Source organism: Hylobates moloch, unplaced genomic scaffold (assembly GCF_009828535.3).
Source record: "Hylobates moloch isolate HMO894 unplaced genomic scaffold, HMol_V3 SCAFFOLD_20, whole genome shotgun sequence".
Classification (NCBI taxonomy): domain Eukaryota; kingdom Metazoa; phylum Chordata; class Mammalia; order Primates; family Hylobatidae; genus Hylobates; species Hylobates moloch.
In genome coordinates, this window is record NW_026652295.1 from 20,116,618 (window position 1) to 20,139,785 (window position 23,168).

The 23,168-nt window shown below is 36.8% G+C and overlaps 1 protein-coding gene across 6 annotated transcripts in view; it reads left to right on the forward strand.

Annotated features, from left to right (window-relative positions):
• The window catches only part of CDKAL1 (CDK5 regulatory subunit associated protein 1 like 1), a 697,372-nt gene that overhangs the window by 310,065 nt on the left and 364,139 nt on the right, over nt 1–23,168 (forward strand). For all 6 annotated transcript variants that reach the window (XM_032141403.2, XM_058432566.1, XM_058432568.1 and 3 more), the window contains one exon: nt 2,315–2,418. In XM_032141403.2, the coding sequence (XP_031997294.1) occupies nt 2,315–2,418 (104 nt within the window). The remainder of the gene's footprint in view (nt 1–2,314; nt 2,419–23,168) is intronic.

Below are 23,168 nucleotides of genomic sequence, written 5' to 3' on the forward strand. Positions count from 1 at the left end.
ATGGTCAACCAATGGCTTCCATTAAGATTGTTCACTTAATTTATGGAGCTTTCCGTTGGTAATAGGACAAATAAGGGAAAGGGATCACAAGAAATGAGGTAGTATTAGAAAGAGAGATGACAGGTTCCCTGGAAGGGTACTGATTTAACTTGGGTGAATGCCAGTCATACATGGGAATCACAGCTTCATGACAGGGCCTGCTGCATTGACTGGGCCATGGAGACACTCGAGGAAAAATAACAGAGAGAACCCTAGTCTTCCAGTGTACCGTAAACAGCTTTGAGAACCTGAGCTATGGAATTTAAAATGATGTGTCAAGTCCGATGAAGTGACACATTTTCACACTGAACCAGCAGAAGGATGAAAAACAGAACTTGTAAACAAGGATGAAAGTGATAGGTTTAGGACACTGGATGGACAAGAAGCCTGGCCTTAGATTTCCAAAGAATAAAGGAGGGAAACACATATTTTAATTAAATAGCTTCATATTTAGCTTCAAGAAGATAAGTAGTGGCCATATATTTGAATATATATGCTATATTAGTTTAAATCTCATGTCAGATGATTTGCAGGTCTTTTTATTTGCATGTTTATGCAGCTAAGTTTGGCGCTCAGTTCTTGTGGGAGGGGGCAGCTTGGTATGGAAAGAACTTGGAGTTGGAAATCTCACTGTCCTGGATTTGAATCTCACCTGTTACGTGGCCTTAAGCAAGATACTTATCTGATTTTTTGAGGTGGATTCTTGTCTGTAAGATCAAGATAGGGAAACCCAACTCTGAAAGGGTTAAATGAGATAAGGCATATGAAATATCAGTAACAGGCTCACTGGCTCACTCCTGTAATCCCAGCACTTTGGGAGGCGGAGAGGGGAGGGTCGCTTGAGCCCAGGAGTTTGAGACCAACCTGGGCAACATAGCAAGACCCCATTTCTATTAAAACAAAAGAAACAGGAAAACGAAAAAAAAAAAAAAAAAAGAAAATACCGATAACAGTGTCTGATGCTCAGTAAGGGCTAAACAAAATTGAGTTACTCTCCCAAGGAAACGACAATAGAATGGTTTTCCCCTTCCCCTTGTTATAGAAAGGGCAGAAAATGTAAAGAGAAGACATGTAACAACTAGGAGACTAGAACCTCTATTTGTAAGAGAGGCCACAATTTGTGTTTATTTTAAAAATGTAAATTACTTAGGAGGAAAAGGGTGTTAGCAGTTCAAGATTATGTGGTCGGTTAAATAGTTAAACACGTTTTAAAATGTGTGTTACTTTACTTAAGGATCCCATGCGAAAATTCTTGGAAATTAAGCATTGCATATTTGACTGCTGAGTACAGTGATTCATATGTATCTTAAAGTCATATATTCATAAAATTACACATGGATCAGATTCAATTGTTAAAAGTACAATTTTTCTCAATATGAAATTTTAAAGCACTTGTGTACTATGGTCTTTTTAAAGCCTTGCTACTCATTATAGCAATCGAATCACTGAAGAGATGTTCCTTTTTGTTTGGTTCAATGTTATTGAGCCTTATCTTTTTGATATATGACTATTGTTTGTTTTGTAACTGTGTCTTTTATTTTTTAATAAATTCGTTTAAGGTATATTTTAATATTATAAGAGTGGAACCAATATTTTAGTTTTAAAAAGACAATTCTATATCATGTCTAAATACTATTGGGAAATATGCCTATTTTTTAATTTTTTAAAGCTAATATTGCCATTCTACTTTTTTTACTTTGATTAATGTAGTCTCAGAGAATTATTCATTGAACATGCTTTAATATTTCTTCCTGATTTCAAGGAGTGAAAAAAGATTATCTAAAAATTTCTAAGGGTGTATTTTCTTATGAGAATGCTATATTATCTACTTATTTATTCTTATTAGTTAAAAGTTAAATGAGTATGTGTCATCATTTCTGAATAATATAGTATGTATAAGGAACACCAGAGCTTTCTAGTTATGATGGCCAAAGTAATGTCAGTAGTTTATGAAAAAGTAATGTAGGTCTTGAATTTCTTTTGATTAGTCATTGTAAGCATTTTTAAACATTCTTATAGATTTTGCACTTTTAGATAATATGTGATTTGTACAGCTATTCTTGAGTAGTTGAAACTTAAAAGAGTTGCAAATTTTTGTGCCTGGTGGAGATAAAATAACTCTGAGACATGATAGATACTTGGTTTTTGAATTTCTTGTATAAACTATGCAAATGTTTCTGAAAGAGCACTTTTGTGTATGTTTTGAGGTACCCCCATGTTAAGTATACGCTATCTTTAGAAATTTGAGTCTTATTTATTGTTATCATTTGAACAGGTGTCTCAATGCTTGTACCTACTGCAAAACTAAACACGCCAGAGGAAATTTGGCCAGTTATCCAATTGATGAACTAGTAGATAGAGCCAAACAATCTTTTCAAGGTAAGAGTTTCTAGAATTACATGTGAAATTAGTCTTCTTAATAAATTGTGTTAGTCTTCTAAGTAATACTTCAGTTTAGAGACCAACTTCTTTAGTTTTCTGAAGAGTTTTATAAATATATGAGCTTAACTAATAAAAGATGTGACCAGATTTAATCACTTAGTTTATTTTTACATTAATTACTCTTCTTTTACTACGCTTCCATTTTCTTATCACTCTAAGGTAAATGACGTATTTTGAACTTTATCACCCATCTTTAGACTCCATGGAAAAGACAAAATTAAGGTAAAATGAAATCCATGAGCCTCTGATGTCTGTTAAGATTTTTGTGGACAAGTGAAATACTCAGATTTTTCATCTCTTTCTTTGACATTTTTGGACCATTTAGAAAATAGAGCTAATTAGGGTTTGTAGATGTCTTTGAAGAAGGTAAGTTTTCATATCAGCCAATAAAGGAGGCCACCCTTTTTAACCACATGACTGTCAGACCAGTAAAGAGTGGTACTGGGGGAGAGGCCTAATGAGAATGATTTGTGTGGGGTGGCCAACTACTTCTGAGTCATCACTTGCAGGAAATGTGATTATCTAGGTCTCTCTCAGCATATATAGTAAGACTTATCTTTAACATGAGTCACAGTTGTGTGGACATATAACTGCTTAAACCATAAACTTCCTCTTTTGTCTTTGTTTATAGTATGTGCCTGTAACAGTGGTATGTTTTTACTCCCAACATGAGATAATCTATTGTCTCATAATCTTACAGGTTAATAGTTATTGGCAATGTACTTTTCTTTTTGGCAAGTAACTTGGAGTGCTAGTTTCAGTATTTCATACTCTGGGTCTCAGAAAGTATGAGTTCCAAATTCATTTTTTTGTTTAGTCTATAGGAAACTTTTAGAAACATGAATTTGGAATGTTTCTTTTAATAGAGAAAAATATCTCCTTGTTTGATTTATTGATGCCTCCCAACAGTTTTTCTCTACTTGTATATTCTTAGCTCAGTCCCCTCCTCCTTTCACATTCAACTAGTATTGAGAGAGAGATAAAGGAAATTTACTGACGCTTGCCAGCATTCTCCTTTTAGAGCCAGATTATTGTCTAATCTAAGAAAAAGCCTGGGTGGTTGTCTTTACTACAGCATAGCCAGTACTTCCAAGGATTTTTTAAAAGGGGCAAAAATTTCCCCAGAAACTAAATCTATTTTAAAAAATCTTTGCTAGCATTCTTAATTAGTGTTTGTTTTTTCATACATCTGTCAGATAATGGGGATATTAAACATAGATGATCTATCTACCAAACACTGCAACTTAGAAGGCATGCAAATTAGTACTTTTTTTAACATCATGCATTTCTAAGTGCAACTGCATATAATTTTTGAAAATATCTATTTCATTTTACTTGAAAATTTATTTGAAAAATGTAAAGCTGTAAAATCACCATGTAGAAAGTGAAAATCTCCTCTTCACTCGCTTACATCTATTCTCACCTGTAACTTATGCTCACATTTGGATATGATTGCTTCATGGCTTTATATGGATACATTTATGAATTATATGTGACTTGAGAAAAAGACAGAACAGAAATATTACCGGTGGATGGTATCCAGGTTCTTTGCGTTTTAAGCAAAGAATTGGACAAAATGCACAAACAATGCAAGGAAAGAATTAAGCAACAAAAGCAGAGATTTATTGAGAATGAAAGTACACTCCACAGTGTGGGACCGGGTCTGAGCAGTGGCTCAAGGGCCTGGATACAGAATCTTCTGGGATCCAAATACCCCCTAGAGGTTTCCTGTTGGCCACTTGGTGTTCACCCCATGTAAAGGAAATGGTGGTCTGTGGTCAGTCTGATTGGTTGTGGAGAGCAACCAATCAGAGGCTGAAGTGCAGTTACAAAGGTCACACTCCTATGCAAACATCTGATTGGTTGTGGAAAGCTGAAGTGAAGTTACAAAGTTGCATGCTTATACAAACGTCTGACTGGTTGCAGAAAGCAACCAATCAGAGATACTTTCAATTTCCCATCTGCCCTGCAGAAAAGATGGGGATTTGCAAAGGGAGTAACCTCTGGTCGTTTTTGTTACTTAGGCTGGAAAGTTTGTTTTTTTTTTTTTTTTTTTTCTGATTTAATTCTAGGAAGTCAGGGTGAATTGGCCTTAGGTTCCCTGCCTCCAGACCCTGTTCTCCTGCCTCAGAAACATAGTTTGTATAAACTGATTATGACTTTTTCTAACAATATGCACCTTAGCCCTGTGATTTATCTTTAGAAATGCCCTCTGAGCAACCAATTTACAGTGTATTGCTTCTGTAGATCTTTAGTAAGTTAACATTGTCAATCCAAGTGGGTTAAGGCGAGTGATTCAAATAATATATCAGAGGTTAGCAGTAATATAGTAGCTATTTTTAGAGAATGTATTAGAAGATTACTCTTCTCAACATCAGTAAGATAAGTACCTTTTTATTCCCAACCATGGAATGTTTGCAACATCAGGTTTTTCTTTTGCCTTATTATCTGTGTATTAGAATTGAAACTAAATGCTAGTTTTTGGACTGGTGAGCTAACTTGTGAGATAACCCAGTGTGTTCAGGAAATGTGATTGTTTTTTTTTTCTTTCTTTTTTTTTTTTGAGATGGAGTCTTGCTCTGTCACCCAGGCTGGAGTGCAGTGGCGCAATCTCGGCTCACTGCAAGCTCCGCCTCCTGGGTTCACGCCATTCTCCTGCCTCAGCCTCTCCGAGTAGCTGGGACTACAGGCACCCGCCACCACGCCCGGCTAATTTTTTTGTATTTTCAGTAGAGACGGGGTTTCACCGTGGTCTCGATCTCCTGACCTCGTGATCCGCCCACCTCGGCCTCCCAAAGTGCTGGGATTAGAAGTGTGAGCCACCGCGCCTGGCCTTTTTTTTTTTTTTTTGGTGACAGGGTCTCACACTGTATCACCCAGGCTGGAGTGTCGTGGTACAGTCAGAGCTTACTGCAGCTTCAAACTGTTGGGCTGAAGCGATCCTCCTGCCTCAGCCTCCCCAGCAGTGGTGACTACAGGCGTGCACTACTAAGTCTGGCTAATTTTTAAATTTTTCAGAGAGACAGGGTCTCCCTGTGTTTGCCAGGCTGGTCTCGAACTCCTGGCCTCAAGCCACCTTGACCTCCCAAAGTGCTGGAATTACAGTTGTGAGCCACTGCACCCAGCTAGGAAAATTTTAATTCCTCAAGTATTTGGTGCTTTTTGCTATAAGCGGTTTAGATTTGAAATACTGCTCTGTTGCTTACCAGCCACATGATGTGAACACAGTATCTCACCTCTCCAAGCTTATGGCTTTCTCATCACTATAACATTTAATGTTTTTATTTTAAGAATTTGAGATAACGTGTATAAAGTAATTGGCTATGTCAATATTACGAAGAAGAAATATTACTTAAACTAAATTCCGAAGCCAGGAAGAGAAGTCTAATTTTGGGTAAGAATATTGTAACATCCATAGCAAAAACGTTAATGACTAAAATCAAATGACAGATTTTTCTTTTGAGTCCAAATTATGTTTTATGAAAAATTTCTCTGTAGATAGATGTTTAGTATGACAGTTACCTTTCATTTTCTAAATTTGAGAAATGCAAATTCATGCTAGGGATGGCCTTATAATCCCTTTCAAAAATAGGAAGTATCGGCCGGGCGCGGTGGCTCACGCTTGTAATCCCAGCACTTTGGGAGGCCGAGGCGGGCGGATCACGAGGTCAGGAGATCGAGACCACGGTGAAACCCCGTCTCTACTAAAAATACAAAAAAATTAGCCGGGCGTGGTGGTGGGCGCCTGTAGTCCCAGCTACTCGGAGAGGCTGAGGCAGGAGAATAGCGTGAACCCGGGAGGCGGAGCTTGCAGTGAGCCGAGATTGTGCCACTGCACTCCAGCCTGGGCGACAGAGCGAGACTCTGTCTCAAAAAAAAGAAAAAAATAGGAAGTATCAATCTATAAGCTAATATTTTTAAGACGTTTTAGTAGCATTGTCTTTTTTCTGCAAAAGACATTGAGATTTTAATGCTGTTATAGAAATCCTCAGTTTGAGCTTTAAAATTGCAAATAATAATTATGAAAGTAAACATAAGAGAAGAAATGACTCATTTTCTTATTACTCTGACTTTTGCACGTTTAGTTATTTAATAATTCAGGTAATAGGAATAGTCTTTGGACCAGAAACTCTTAAGTTCTGCATTCTACCATGATTAGATTGCCTGTCTTATAATGAATAACAAACATGGTTTTATGAAAAGTTACTCTATAATGAAAAACCTAAATATGCCACCAATAAATTGTAGTACTAGGTTTAAAGCCACTCTGTGGATGGGAGTTAAATTTCCCATCCTTAAAGTGGCATTTTCTTTCTTTTAATTTTTTTAATGGCTCCTGTATGTCAGAATTACAAAATGATTTTTTTAAAACTGTAAATCAACTGTGGAATGAGGATTAGAACCCTGGTTTCCAGTCATATGATAGAATATACAATAGGATCAAAATTTTATTCCAAATAGCATATTTATCAGACATTTTTTATCTTTTTGAGGTGAGATCTCACTGGAGTGCAGTGGCATGATCTTGGCTCACTGCAGCCTCCTCCTCCTGGGCTCAAGCAATCCTCCCACCTCAGCGTCCTGAGTAGTTGGGACTACAGGTGTGCACTACCACACCTGGCTAATTTTTCTATTTTTGATAGAGACAGGGTTTTGCCACGTTGCCCAGGCTGGTCTCGAACTCCTGGCCTCAAGTGATCTGCCCACCTTTGCCTCCCAAAGTGCAGGGATTACAGGTGTGATTATGAGACATTTTATATTCATAAAAATTTACTTCTTGTTAGTCTAATGAATGAGGAGACTAAAGCCTACCCCTAAGGCAAGGAAGATTCAGAAGAGATTCTGAAATAATCATGAAGTCATTCTGAATATAAAATGGCTTCCCACAATACTAAAAATACGCTGACTATGCATTCAGCTGCCAAAAAATGAGAGAGCTCATTAACTTTTGAATGGACAGCATTAAAGTAAATATTTCTATGTTTAAATAGAAATGTAATTTCTTTTGTATATAAATTACATCTTACTGGTTTTCTGGCATTTTTTTTCTCTCTCAACTTCCATAATCGACTATTTTTACCTTCTCAGTGTGTGTTTTATTTTTGAGGAGACTTCTGCATGTGAGTTTAAGATTTACCAGGTAACTTCTGGGTATCATTTCGTTGTTCTCACAGATTGTTATGAAACCTTCCTTCTCACTTCCTCCCTTCTGATGAGATTCAGGTTTTAAAAATTCCTAGGATTAACAGTGTTTGGGGGCTGAGTTTGCTGGGTTTGACTCGGTTGCATTTTAGATATCTAGAAAAACATGTCAAGTGGTGACCAGGACTTTGTTGGGGCCAGAATGAATTTACAGGCTAGTGTTTTCTAGGATATTTGTACTGATTTTTCTCTAGCAGCTAATCAATCAGTTTCAGTTGTATAAGTGATGGAGCAAACCTTTGTAAGCATGCAGGGTGAGTGGTGTGGAAACACCACCTTTCATCGCGCTGTCTCTGGAATCAAAATGTAAAGATGATGGATGAGCTGTTTTTATAGCTATCGTGTGCTTTTCTAGATCTCATTTGTGTGTTACTACTTTTTGGCTCCCTCATAAATCTGAAAAGCCCCTGCAAGATAAGTGGCATAAACTGATTATGGAAAGGTAAAATAAATTAGGATGAAATATTCAGAACAGGAAGAAAATTTCTTGATGCCTAGTAATTTGGATTAATTTCGATATTAATGTTGGAATTTTAAGAAATGGATTCTGTATTTCAAGACTGGCAAAGATACTATCCAGTATGTATAAGATTAACTATGAAATGCAACTGTAGCACATTGCTTCCTACTTTTTTAGATAGGAAAGAATATGAGCAATATTTGATTTTCTATTGTATAAGCTTAAAATCGTTCAGTTGTACACTTTATATCAAGTCCCATTTGACTGTAATGATGATTAGTATACACTGATTTCAACCCAAGATTAAAAGGGGGCCATAATTGCATTCTGTTGATTTATATGGCAGTTAAATTAAATGTCTCTTTAATTCCTTTATCTTTTCATATGTGCTGTATTCAATTGAGAAATACATGTTATCTGTAGGAGTAATGATGCAATTTACATGTTTGTTATAACAATTGTCAACTTCCAAAAAGGATTTTAGGCAGCTTACATTAAATGATTGTATGTAAAAGAGCATGGAAATAAGAGCCGTGTAAAATGCTGTATTGTGTTTTGAAAGAGGGAAGATGATTTTACAACTGTTGAGTCCTGGCTCTTCAGAGGAATAGTGAAATAGAGTGATTCATATAATCTGATAGGAGTATGTAAAAGAAAGTATATACTTTACCGAGAGAAGTCTACATGTTTCTAGGCACTAAACACTCAGAATTATTTTCATGCTTTCTTTCCTAAGAGACACTGAATGATATAGTAGAAATGTTTTTGACTAATGATAGATAGAAATTGAAGATATATTCTCTACCTGGCTTTTTCTTCTGTTGATTCTTACAAACCCCAAAAATATAATATTAAAATGTAACCTTTAAAAGACATTTTTTGGGAGAACTAAATAAATGTAATGTACATAATACACATAACTGGATCGTGAACACAGTGCCTAAATAGCTATTTATCAGATATTCGGTTTAAATAAGCTAAGATTAATCACTGTGACTTCAGGGACTGTTAGTTAAGACTATCAGTGGCAGAAACAGAGTATAATTTATGTGGCCTTTGCCTATTCAGCCCTCTGAGTTTCTGTCAGTGGTGTTTAAACTTTTCTTAGCAACAAAGGGAACCCTTTTTACAAAGGAAACTTGAAAAAGTAGAGGCAGACCACCGTGGTTGAAGTAGAAGTGGGGCACTGTTTAATGAGGCCGCTCCTCAGAACTTTGAGGATTCAGCCAGAATCTGCTGGTTTAGATTAGTGTTTCTAATTATTTAAGGTATTCCTGAACACTGCAATCCAGGAGTAGTGAACGTTTCCTTCAAGGACAAATAGTAAATATTTTAGGCTTTGTAGGCCATAAGGCCTCTGCTGCAACTATTTAGTTCTGCCCTTGTAGCATGAAAGCAGCCACAGAAAATACGCAAATAAATGGATATGGCTGTGCTTCATTAAAACTGTATGATAGACTAGTCGTGGTGGCTCACGCCTGTAATCCCAGCACTTTGAGAGGGTCTCGGCAGGCAGATCACTTGAGTTCAGGAATTCAAGACCAGGCTGCCACACAGGATGAAACCCCTTCTCTACTAAAAATACAAAAATTAGCTAGGTGTGGTGGCGCATGCCTGTAACCCCAGCTACTTGGGAGGCTGAGGCAGAAGAGTCACTTGAACCTGGAAGGTGAGGTTGCAGTGAGCCAAGATCATGCCACTGCACTCCAGCCTGGGCAACAGAGGGGACTTCGTCTCAAAAACAAAACAAAACAAAACAAAACAAAACAAAACAAAACGCTATATGATAGGGGTTATTGATGAAGGGGTTCCATGGTCAATTATGGGGGAAATTCATTTAAACAAATTAATCAAGATGCTTCGTGGCAGAACTTCTAGTTCTGTATCTAATATGTTAATACATATTGTCAATCCATAAAAGAAGGATTTAACCTTTAAGAACTAATATAGTTGTAGAATAGATTAATATTCTCAATCTGGCTGTTTAACTCACTTGGCAGTCTTATAAAACCAAAACCAAATGTGTCTGCGTCATAACCCTAACAATTGCATCACAGTTTCCATGGATGAGGGCTTTGTGTTTTCTAAAATACAGCTGACTGCGATGATAGTCAGAGGTGAGAACTACAATTAAGAACCACTATTCTAGAAAATTTTTTGATTGAAGCTGTAAAATGAGCTGACCCTCTCAATTCTGTAGTGAGAAGGATTCTGAGGAGAAACCCTGGTTGATTAGTAAATAATGGCCGTATAGGGAAGGTGGAGGAGCAACACAATCGTTGTTAATTTGCAATTACTGCCCTAGATAGTGAATGGATGGTTTCAAAGTCCAAAGGTACTTATTTAAGTTAAAAGGCTCAGCTGTTTTTGTTATCAACCAAGGCATCACAAAAGGGTGGCTGACATTTATGGAGTACTTACCGTGCATAGGTAGGAATTACGATGAAAACCACATGGTCCCTCTCTTTAAGGATCCCCTCCTAGTTTAGGAGAGAGAGTAGCAAGTTGGACTAATGAAAATTGAAGTATGCAAAAACAGACACCAAATTTGGGATAACAGAAGTCATTCTTACAAATCAACCAGGTTTCCTCCTCAGAATCCCTCTCACTAAGTTCTTGTTAGCCATTGCCATTGATTATGCTGAGTATTCAGGATGAAATCTACTTGCCATTCTGAATCCCGAGGCTTCTGTGATGCCGAAGTCTCTGAAAGAAAGAAACCAAATGGTGGCTCTTTAACTAAGGTGACTATTGGAACTATATAGCTGTTATTTTTCCATTCATTCAACAAATATTTATTGAGCATTTATTAGAAGCAGTTCTTATTTCTGCTAATAGGCACATGCTTTAGAAAAGGTATGATAACAGTACATTATTACAATCAATAGTTGATTACTTCTGCCAGTAAGGAGGACAGAAGGAGAGGTTTGCTGATAATGGAGCAAACAGCTTATCCTTGGCATGGGAAACAAGGATGTGATCCCAAGGTTGTTACATTTGTTCATAATTCTGAGTTTTCGTAGTTCAGAGTATGTGTAGTCCAACGTACAGAAAATCTGCTGCTTCTGGAAATACCTTGTTAAATCTATCCTTATGAAAATCATAGTGCAGTCATCCCTCACTGCTATTGGTGAGTTTTATTTACTTTTTCCTCTTTTGTGCTCTATAAAACAATTTACAAACATGCAGTTAAATATAAAAGTTATTTAAAATAATGAGACTCTGGGAAAACAGGTAAGAATAGAAAGTCTGAAACATGGTAGAAAGTTGGCCATAATCACACATGTGGTTTTTAAAATCAAGCAACAGTTTTGACTCTTAGCTTCTTGAACACTTATTGTCTTTAAAGAAAAGTAATACCAGCTTGGCAGTAGGTTTGAAAGAGTTTTCACATAGGGAGTGGTGAGGGATAGAGTAGGTCCCAGCAGCGTCCCTTTAACGCTCACTTACATACTATGTTTTTGAAAGTTATATATTTTGGCATTTCTTGTTAGAACTTGCAGACATGCCGGGTGCGGTGGCTCATGCCTATAATACCCAGCACTTTGGGAGGCCAAGGCGGGCGGATCACCTGGGGTCAGGAGTTCTAAACCAGCCTCACCAACATGGCGAAAACCCATCTCTACTAAAAATACAAAAAATAGCCAGGCGTGGTGGTGCATGTCTGTAATCTCAGCTACTTGGGAGGCTGAGGCAGGAGAATTGCTTGATCCCAGGAGGCGGAGGTTGCAGGGAGCCAAGATAGCACCATTGCACTCCAGCCTGAGCGACAGAGCAAGACTCCACCTAAAAAAAAAAAAAAAAAGAACTTGCAGACATGTCTTGAAAAGCATAACACTCTGGAGGGATTTATTGGGTGCTAAGACAATACAAAGTATACTACTCACTGGTAATCTGGTCCACTTCCAGATTCCACAGCCATTGGGTGCTGTAAAGGACTCCTGTTATAGAGGCTAATAGCTTAGGGGTTTGTATGCCATAGGTTATTTTGTGAGGTGGTATAGCTAGGTCCAGGAAGAAAACATTAGAATTTGTATTTATTTGTGTTTTCTCATTCTTTAAAATTTTCTTTTCTTTGTGTATGTTTCATATTGTATATATTAGTACAATAGTACATGAATACAATTAATAAGTATACATCTATGGGAATACTTTAAAAATTTTTAGCTGATTCAGAAAGTGATATGAGACCACTGATTTAAAGGAACAAATAGCCTGCCCATTTTCCACTATAAACATAATTCTTTCAGCGAGACGTTTGGTTTGAATACGGCAACAGACTTCTGTGTTCTCTATCAAGATCCTGAGGTGCCCATATTCTACTTTGATTGAGGCAAATCCACCTGCTTTTGAGATCAAATAAGCAAATAATGAAGTTTATGCCCTTTGGAGGAAAACTGATGTATTTAATGAAGACTCTTGCCTGCATCTGGTGAGAGCCATGCGTCTCTGCTCAGAGGTGGAGAGAAATGCTGCTTACTCAGGAGCACGTGTTTCCCATTTCTTCATCTGTATTTTAGGACATGGGAAGACTGAACCAAGAGGGGATTGGGGTCAGGCATATGTGGCAGTGTGAATATGGGTTTAGTAGGTGCACAATAAAGGTTGAATGAGTGGTTAATCTAGAATTGATTATGCCTGATGAAATTCCATGTATGACTTGGAACCCATAATGAAAAAGTAGTATGGAAAAACCATATTTTTTAAGTGGGCAAAAGATACTGCTTAGTTTCAGCTGCTCTTCCAGCACAATTGAATGCTGTGTCTTATGACATGGGCTTGATTTTATAACACCAGATATGTAGAGGTGGTGGCTTTCCAAGATTTACAACAGAGAAATAACTTACTTTGGGAAGTCATCTGATAGTTAACGGGTATCTAAAATTTTACCAAAAGGGTATGTCCACCTAGTTCCACACTTACAGTTATAAGTAATATATATTTGCTTTGATACCTTTACTAAACAGAATTCTCCAAATGATTCTTGTGACCAGGAACAAGAGTTAACCAAGTGTTTGCTTTTACCATTTGAACTGAGGCTGATCTGTCTCTGGGATGATGTTGGAGAACTTTAAAGGCTGCAAGTTGGTTTTGGAAGGTTGTTTAATGGAATTTTAATAGCCTTGGAAAGATGTGAAAGTGATACTGCTACCTGGTGGTTTGTAAACCCGACCTTTGTGAGATGTTTTCTGGGCAAAACTACTACTTTGTGATGCCAGCAGCCTTTATTGATTCCGCAGAGTCTGCAGTTTTCTAACACTGGCTGTCAATTCATTCCAGTTGAAAAATTATTAAATTTCTTCTCCTGCTCGTGTGGATATTAAACTGCAGTAAACATACTTGCACAATATCAGGTAGGGCGAGCAAAATTTTCTGCCTGGAAAAAAAAATGTTTGTTAGTGGGACCTTGGCTGTTCTGCAGACGTTATAAATTTCTGTCTTTCTTTTTATTTGTTGCTCTCAGTCATGCTTTTTATTTCTCTTGGTGAGTTCCAACACATTTCTTGTTATTTGCAATATAAGAAAGAGAAGTTTGATTTAGATTGCTGACTTTTAAAAATATGTCCTCTTAGTTGATCATTTCTGGTGGTGTGAACCAGAGGGAAAACTGGGTGGTAAGAGTTTTTAACCTGTGACAATATAATTGGGTAAGAATGAGAAAGAATTGATGAAACAATAAATGAATAAGGAATGAGTGATTCGGTGATCATACACTACACATACATCTTTCTGATTTGTTGAATTTTAATTAAGGAAGAGGAATGATGATGAGATAGTAATCATTTATAAAAGTAGATTTTAAACACCTCCATCTTTGAGAATAACCTCTGGAGCTGGCAGTTATTGAGGTCATTGGCAATTATTGAGGTATATGTTTGAAATGCAACTCTCTGGCCACATTCCCAATTCAGTAGCCTTGCCATAGGCCCAGGAATTTGCATATTTCAAAACAATCATTCCAAATGTTTGGGAGGCAGATGATACAAAGATCACTTCTAGAAACTTTTGTCTAGAGAACTTTCTTGATTACATATACCAAGACATTTGATCAAAGTATTAAAGAGGATTGGGGAAGAAACATACCATTTATGTGAGCTAATAAAAGTCTGGGCCAGTTTTCTCCCTGTGGTAGATGTAGGCCCCAGCTCCGTTCCTCCCACACCAGACTTTTCTTCAGATTCTTTTTGGGGAATTTCTTTTTTGAGATGAAGTCTTGCTCTGTCGCCCAGACTGGAGTGCAGTGGTGCGATCTTGGCTCACTGCAACCTCTTCCTCCTGGGTTCAAGTGATTCTCCTGCCTCAGCCTCTCCAGTAACTGGGATTACAGGCGCATGCCACCACACCGGCTAATTTGTATATTTTTAGTAGAGATGAGATTTTACCCTGTTGGCCAGGCTGGTCTCGAATTCCTGACCTCAAGTGATCTGCCCACCTTGGCCTCCCAAAGTGCTGGGATTACAGGCGTGAGCTACTGTGCCCGGCCTCTTCTGGGGAATTTTAAAATACAGATTTCCAGGCTCTACCTCAAAAGATTCTGATACTGAGCTAGGCTTACAAGCCTGGGAATGTTTATTTTTAAAGCTCTATAAGTTTGGGAATCACTAGCCTAGATTTTTTCTGGGATTTAGCTCTTTTTATTCTGTATTGACTTTTTTTTTCCTGTTTACATATCAATATTTTGGTACCGTTTGAGTTGAGCCTTTCAAAGCAAAATATCACACTGTATATAATTAGAAGAACAAAGGGACCTTGCACTTCCTTATCCATGTCTTAATAAAACTGATATGCCTGTATTGTGAAAATAATTCTTCATTTTTTATCAGCATGAATGAAGTAATTAGCTTATTTGTTTTTATAGATATATAGTAATATATAAATTTGTGTAGTTTTGGAAGATAACTTTATTTACTTGAGACAAGGTACATCTTTGCTTATTTCTCTTTATTTGAGAAGAAGTGCTAAATCTGAATTGTAGTAGAAATCTGCAGTTCTTCCAGTATGGAAAGTGCTTCATTTTGATACATTTACAGGATGGAGTGTTATAAAATTGCATGTAATGACGTTTACAAAATTGATAATAACCCAGAAAATGTCTTATAATGTTGATTTTTTAAAAATGCTGTAATATCATGTGTACTATATGATCACAATTACTTTTAAAAGGAAGTAAAAATAAAAAAGAATTAACAGAAAAAAAGGAGAAATTATGCTGAAATGTTACTTTTCTTGGGGACAAAGACCGTATTAAACATTTTTGCTAGTTTAATATTTTCTATATTTTTCATAAGTACGTATCACTGTAGTTAGACTACATAAACAAAATAAAACTTATTTTTAAAGAATTGCATATTATCCATTTTTTAGTATAGGAAATTAAATCACATGTGTCTTTTTTTAATGAGTCACTTTTTGTTACTTGACTAAGATATAGAAATAGAAATTTGACTATTTGAAACATTTGATAAACTAAAATTTATAGATTAACTTTGAAGCTCGTGGATTCTCTTTAATCATGTGGTAGCCTAATATTCTGAAAATTTTCTTTTGACAAATAAATGGTGTTCACTGCACTCCAGCCTGGGTGACAAAGTGAGATCCTGACTCAGAAAAAATAAAAACCTTAAAAAAAAAAATGGTGTTATGAAGATATGCTTCAGGAGAAATCTGGAAGCCACCTGGCTTTCCCTCTTCTGTTTCCTGCCTGACTCTGTGGTCTTAACTACAAATCTATGAATAAGTAAAAGAACTGCAGAATAGGAGGAAGGCTTTGCAGTGCCCTTGCCCTTCATTTCCAGCTGAGGAACATGAAGCCTACAGAGAGATGACTCCCCAAGCTGCTGTCACCCAGTGCCAGTTCTGTCACCACTACACTGTGGCTTCTTCAGCTCTAATAGCTCTAACAGTGATAGCATTGGTAACATCTTTTTGGAAAGACAATTCAAAGAATATGGGAGGACAAAAATGATGGTGAGTATGAGAGTTTACAGAAAGAGAAGTTTTGGGCTGGAAGATTAAGCAGTGGCTTCTTAGAAGAGAAAGAGCTTGAGTAGGGCCAGAAGTGTTCTGCCTTTGAAGAGGAATACAGTTCAACTTTTCATCAAGGCCCATGAGATCCCATGTGATCTGGCTGCACTTTCAAATCCAAATTCATCCTGTTGCACTTTCTTTAACTTGCTAGCATCCAACTGTTGTTTCTTAGTTCCTTGAATATAGCAATTTCCTTTTCCTTGAGTGGTTTTTCCTGTGGTCTTTGCATGGCTGTCTTTTTCACATTAAAGTGTCCACTTAAATATCACCTCCTCATAAGGCCGTTCTTGGACCACCTCTTTGAAGGGAACATTTTTTCTCTTATTCTCTATCATATCACTCTGTTTATTTGTTTCAAAGCACTTATCGTAATTCTTTTTTTCTTTTCTTTTGAGATGGAGTCTTGCTTTGTTGCCCAGGCTGGAGTGCAGTGGCGTGATCTCAGCTCACTGCAACCTCCGCCTCCCGGGTTCAAGCTATTCTCCTGCCTCAGCCTACTGAGTAGCTGGGATTACAGGTGCCTGCCATCACCCCTGGCTAATTTTTGTATTTTTAGTAGTGACGGGGTTTCACCACATTGGCCAGGCTGGTCTAAAACTCCTGACCTCAGGTGATCCGCCTGCCTCAGCCTCCCAAAGTGCTGGGATTACAGGCATGAACCGCTTTGCTCAGCCAAAGCATTTATCATAATTTGTACTTTGTATTCATTTATCTGTTTATTCATTTCTTTATTGTCTGTTCTGAGAAGTAAGTGAGAATACCTTTTTTATTCATCATTGCATTCCTAGAGCTTGGCATAGCATAGGGCATAGAGTAGGCCCATAATAAATACTTGCTGGGCTGGGCACAGTGGTTCATGCCTATAATCCCAGCAGTTTGGGAGGCCAAGTGGGGCAGATCACAAGGTCAAGAGATCGAGACCATCCGTGGCCAACATGGTGAAACCCCGTCTCTACTAAAAATACAAAAATTAGTTGGGCGTGGTGGCAGGTGCCTGTAGTCCCAACTACTCGGGAGGCTGAGGCAGAAGAATCGCTTGAACCTGGGAGGTGGTGGTTGCGGGGAGCTGGGATCACACCACTGCACTCCAGCCTGGCAACAGAGTGAGACTCCATCTAAAAAAAAAAAAAAAAAAAGCTGAATGAATACATGATAAAAATAATTTATAAATTAATAGAATCCTATGGAATTTAGATCTGTTTAGAAACATTCTGCTTAATCTGGTCTTTTTTTTTTTAAGAGCAAAGCATAAATGTAAGTTATGTGAGTAGTTCTCTACATCCTCATCTTATTAGGAAGGTACGAACTTTCCCTAAATACATTTGCCAGTAGTGAAGTGACAGGCAGGGTGGAGGTAGGAGTAGTAGACATGTTTCATGAGTCAGGACTGATAGAGGATTTGCACATGGGCCTGTGCACCTGATATGTCAAATAATCAGAACTCAGAAATAACAGTGGATCCCAAAGTCCCAAACCAGAAGGGTAGCCCAGAAATGTCATTAAGACAAAGAGATCTGATTCAGAGATCAAGGCCAGAATATGAAACCATAAACGTAAGCATATGTAAACCTAAGCATGTGAACATTAAATGGGAGAAGGTCCCATCTGATTCACAGAATGGGTTCTGTTATCTGCCACTTGGAGTGCTGGACTTGACTCAGGGTTTAGAGGCCATGTGTGCCCTGGGCAAAGCCCACTTTTGGCATAAAAATTATTTAAATATTTAATTTTAGTTGATTTTATATGTTGCATTATTGCTTATATATTTCATAAGTATATTTTAAAATAATCTAAGATTTAACAAATCTGGAAAAGTAACAATTCCTGTTTTCTTCTCTCTCTATAAAAAGTGGATAAACTTGAAAAATCCTTGGTAGACTATTACTTGGTAGCTCCCAGGATTCATGTTCTGTGTAGACAGAACTTTTCCATGACAGCTGGCTTGCGCATTTGTCTTGCTTTGGCTAGCAGTACATTAGAAAGTGTGATGCAGGCAGAGGTTTGATAAGCACTTGTGTGCTGGGGCTTGTTCTTGTAGGATGTTGCTGGAGCCCTGAGCCACCATTGTAAGGAGATCTGTCTACCTTATTGGCAGTATTATGTGGACAGAGAGATGCTTAGCCAGCCCACAGATATTTTAGCTTCCCAGCTGTGACTCCAGACATGTGAATGGAGAAGTCATATTGAATATTCCAGCCACCACATTGATCAAATGACTTGCCCACCTGAGCCTATCCCAGATTGCAGAAGAATTGTTTTAAGCCAGTAATTTTTTGTATGCTGTGTTATGCAACAAGACATATTTTGTTACTTTTTGACATGTATTTTAATAGTAAAATATTATAATATCTTTGTTACATTTAACTCATAAGATTAGTTAGATAAATCGAGGTATGTTTTCCATGAAACTCAATATGTAGTAATATTAGGATTATAGTTTTAGCAATTACTGGCATATCACCGGGAACTGTTAAGCACAGAGAAAGCTAAAAATCACACAGCCAGTGGCCAAGTGGCTTACAGTCTACAGCCTAGCATGTAAGTCATTATATCATGGAGTAATAAGAGCAGTGATTCAGTTAAGCTTGTGATACTATGACATTTTGATTAAAAACAGAATAGGTACAATTCTGTTTCCATAGTTTCTGGCTCTGTGACCTTAAGAAAGTTACTTACTCTTACCCAACCTCAGTTTTACCATTGTAAAAATGAGGATAAAGCATACTTGCTAAATACCTGAAAATTAAAATAATATAATACTAAGTCTGCAATACTTGGAAAATGCTTAATAAATGATTTCTTATTATTAAAACTGTTCTTAATGATATAACAGAGCAAGAAGGAGAAAGGAGGAACAGGAGAAAATAAGTCACCACCTAAGAAATGACTGTTGACGTTCTTTCTGGTTGTCTTCTTTCCGACGTGTGTGTGTGTGTGTGTGTGTGTGTGTGTGTGCACACGCACGTGCACAGACCCATATTCTCTCACATAGCTATGCCTGGGCTTCATTTAAGAAGAAACACTGAGGCTGGGCGAGGTGGCTCATGCCTGTAATCCCAGCACTTTGGGAGGCTAAGGCAGATGGATCACCTGAGGCCAGGAGTTCGAGACCAGCCTGACCAACATGGAGAAACCGCATCTCTACTAAAAATACAAAAATTAGCTGGACGTGGTGGCGGGTGCCTGTAATCCCAGCTACTCAGGAGGCTGAGGGAGGAGAATCGATTGAACCCGGGAGGCAGAGGTTGCAGTGAGCTGAGGTCGCGTCATTGCACTCCAGCCTGGGCAACAAGAGCAAAACTCTGTTTCAAAAAAAAAGAAAAAAAACCACTGGACTATATGCATGTTTATAAAGTGCATACAGATCCCCTGAGAATTTCGTCAACATGCACATTTTATTTTGGTAGGTCTTGTATGGGGCCTGAGAGTCTGCATTTTTAAGCTCCCAGGTAATGCTGATACTCCTGGTGCATGGGTCTCACGGAGTAGAAATGACCTGTAGGATGACATGATGCTTGTGGCGCTTTGTACTTTGGTCTCAGTTTTCTTCAGCTATCACCTCTCCTCATTCTGCACCACATAATTGGTTCTCCAATCACCACATAATTTTTTCTTCATACATCATCGATAGTGCTTACTAGATTTAGACAAAGTGATTTGTTTAGATGTTTATATCTTCTACCTCCTCTTCAGTAAAGACCCCTTGGGTCTTACTTATCTTGATATCACTATTAATGTTCAATAAATGTTTTTTGGATGAATGTATGCATACATGCCTCTATGATTCTCAGAACTGTAAAATGGAAACTTCATCTTTTGCCTTACTAATTGGAAGCAGCGAACATTCTCAGAATGAGCGCTGTAATGTCTGGCTATGGATCCTGGATTTTGAAGGAATACCCAACTAGCACCCATAATTGGTAATGAGAAAAATGGATTGTTCACAGATGTGAGGTAATTTAAGGAGGATAATATGGATTGGGCACAGTTAAGACTATATATTTTTACGAATATTAATGTATACCCATACTGTAATATGTAAGCAAATAATGCCAAACTAGGTAATATTTGAAATGAAGGGAATCATTTATATATGAAATGTTGAAGAAAACTGGAATTAAAAAGAAAATACATTTCCTTTGAAAAATTTGATTGTTTTTACTTTTATATTTGTTCACTCTGGTTACATCTGTGCTTTTTCAGACTTGAAATAACTTATATGCAATGGTCTGACCTTCATTTATAGTCGTACTGACTTGGAGATGTAATTCACTTATGTAATTTGTTTTAGTAAAAAAAGGGGAGAGGTTAGGAGAAACTTGGCACTTTGTTAACTGGAGAATAAATTGAATAAATATTTTAAAATAATTTCACTTACCATATTAGCCCAGCATTTGAATGTTTTCAGCAATAATGTTTCTGTAACTAAATTAATTAATAAGTATTGTAGTCACATGAAAAATATCCCTTTCCCCATGAATTTTGAAAATCTGTAATGTTTTTACTTAAATCAACTGACATTTTGCATTTTATTGTGTTTCTAGACTTAAAATGGTGACATTTAAAATAGCTTACTTTGAGTTAATACAAACAAATTATTGAGTTTTTTTCTAGCACATTAGCCAAGGTTAGTGTGCCTGTTAATCCTAATTGTTATTACTATTATTTGTTTATTTAACAAACATTTGTCAAGTGCCTATTAAGTGGAGAGTTTCTGATAGTGAAATGATGTTTACATTTTACATTTTCTATTATGAATTCTAGAACATTAGAAGAAGCAATTCGTGATTTCTAACTGTGACTGATAGCAAGTTATGAAACAAATATATTTTTCTCTTCATAAAATATAAAATTGCTAAAAAATAAAGGGCTGCTTAATGATGGCTGGCTTGTTCAGAATAAATAAAGAGAAAACTAAATGGAAACTTGGACCAATGTATTTTAGGTAAAATGGTATTTCTCAAATTGAATATCAGCTATTTCTTGACATTTTACGATATAGTCAACCACTCCATTGCTAAGTACTCTTAAACATCGACTTCAGAAATCAAAATTATCATTCCTAAATAAGTAAAAATTTATTGTACATGCTGCATGATATTTATTATATCCTACCGTCAATAAACAAAATAGCACAGGGCTGATTTTATTTCTTACTTTATTTTTATTCTTTTCTTATTTATAATGATTGTTTTCTGTGAGCACAGGTGTGATTATAAATACAATTCAGGCATTATGCTATTTTATGGTCCTTATATAAATAAAATTATCTAAGAAGTGTGTATCAAATAATTTTCCTTGCACTTTTACATCTAGCTTTTCATTTCATCTTTATATTCACCTCGTGAATTATTGCTGCTGGTGCTTGTTATCTCTGTTTTGCTGAAGCACAGAGAAGTTATGCTTAGAGTCTGAGGAAGAGTATTAAAATTGAGATTTCCTGATTGATTGGCCTCTGCACTTTGCACTATAGCGTGGTGTTCCTCAGGGAAAATGTTGGGCTCAAATACTTGGTATTGCAAATGCATTTGTTGTTATAGTGCAATTTCGTTTATTATGATAACTGGGGTCATTTCATCAGTTGGGATCATTTTGAGAGAAGCCCTTAGTGGAATTGCAATCATAATACTCTTGAATGGTGGCCCTGACAATATTTCCCTAGACCTCAGTTTCGTTGTCCATAGCTGTTGCAGAAAGATTACATACCTGTTAAATACAACCGAATGCTGAAAATCAGAGCCAAGCAAAACTTCTAGGCTCTAGGAACCTTAATATACTAAGAGAAAAGTGTTTTAATATTTATGTTAGTACACAAGACTACATTTAAGTGCATTCACTAAGTAGTTCTTTAAGGTACATTTAAAACTAACTGCTGAAATTGTAAAAAAAAAAAATCTGTTCTTATCAAATTTTGAGATTGAAAATATTTAAAATAAAAGAAAAATCTGCATTTCATGTTTTAGAAATGTGCATAAAATGGATATAGTAATGATAATGATGCAGAAAGGTTAGTTCTGCCACATATACTTCTATTAATTTGAGACTTGGGATCCATGAAGATACTTTAGGTCTCCAGCGTACCCATCACAGTAACTTGATTGCCTAAAATCTGTGTGCCCCTCATGCCACAGGCTTGCATTAAATGAACTGTGAATTTTAATTTGAAACCTATTTGCAAACCAATTCCTATAAAAATGGATTTATAGCTGGAAACCGAGTACTTCAGAAGTGCTGAGTAAATGTAGTTGTGTGCCTGATTTTAATTTTAGGCAATTGTATTTGTGATCTGCTCTTGTTTTGCTTTACTTTTTGAGAACCAGTGCCCCAAAGAAAGAAAAAATAAACCTACTTTTGTTTCTAGTTTATTTGCAAACCAGGTCAGACGCCCTTGATTAGCTCTCAGTTGGAGGATAATTTGAACCTTGACAGATTGAACCCAAACAGCAGGGTTTCTCTAGTCTGGCCAACAGATAGAAAAAATAAAGTAAAAGCTAATGCCAGTTCACAAGCTGTACAACAGGACTGAATAAATGTGCAACTGTTAATGAATAGCTATTTCAAATATTTACAAAAGGCCCAAGAAAAAAGAAAAGATTAGCATCTTAGGCAGCTGTTCTAAGGGAAACCTATTAAAAATAAACATGATAAATGATGCTCAAGAGCTAATATATCTGTCAAATATCAAATAGACTCAGAAAAAAACTGCTTCAGACACAAAAACTATTAAGACCCATTTGGGCATAAGAGCCATCTTGCTTTGTGGTTTACACTAGAAATTTATTCTTACTCTTTTTAAAATTTATCTTTTCTAACTCCTCAAATATTCACGCAGTTATTATTTTACAGATTTTAAGGCTATGGGTTAGTGAATAGAATCATTAGAATTGTATCCATTGTGATTAAATTGGTTAGAAATTTAAAAATTCACCCGTGTGTCTTTGGATGAAGATATACCATAACTTGTTATTTTACAGGATTCCTGATTACATAATAGTTT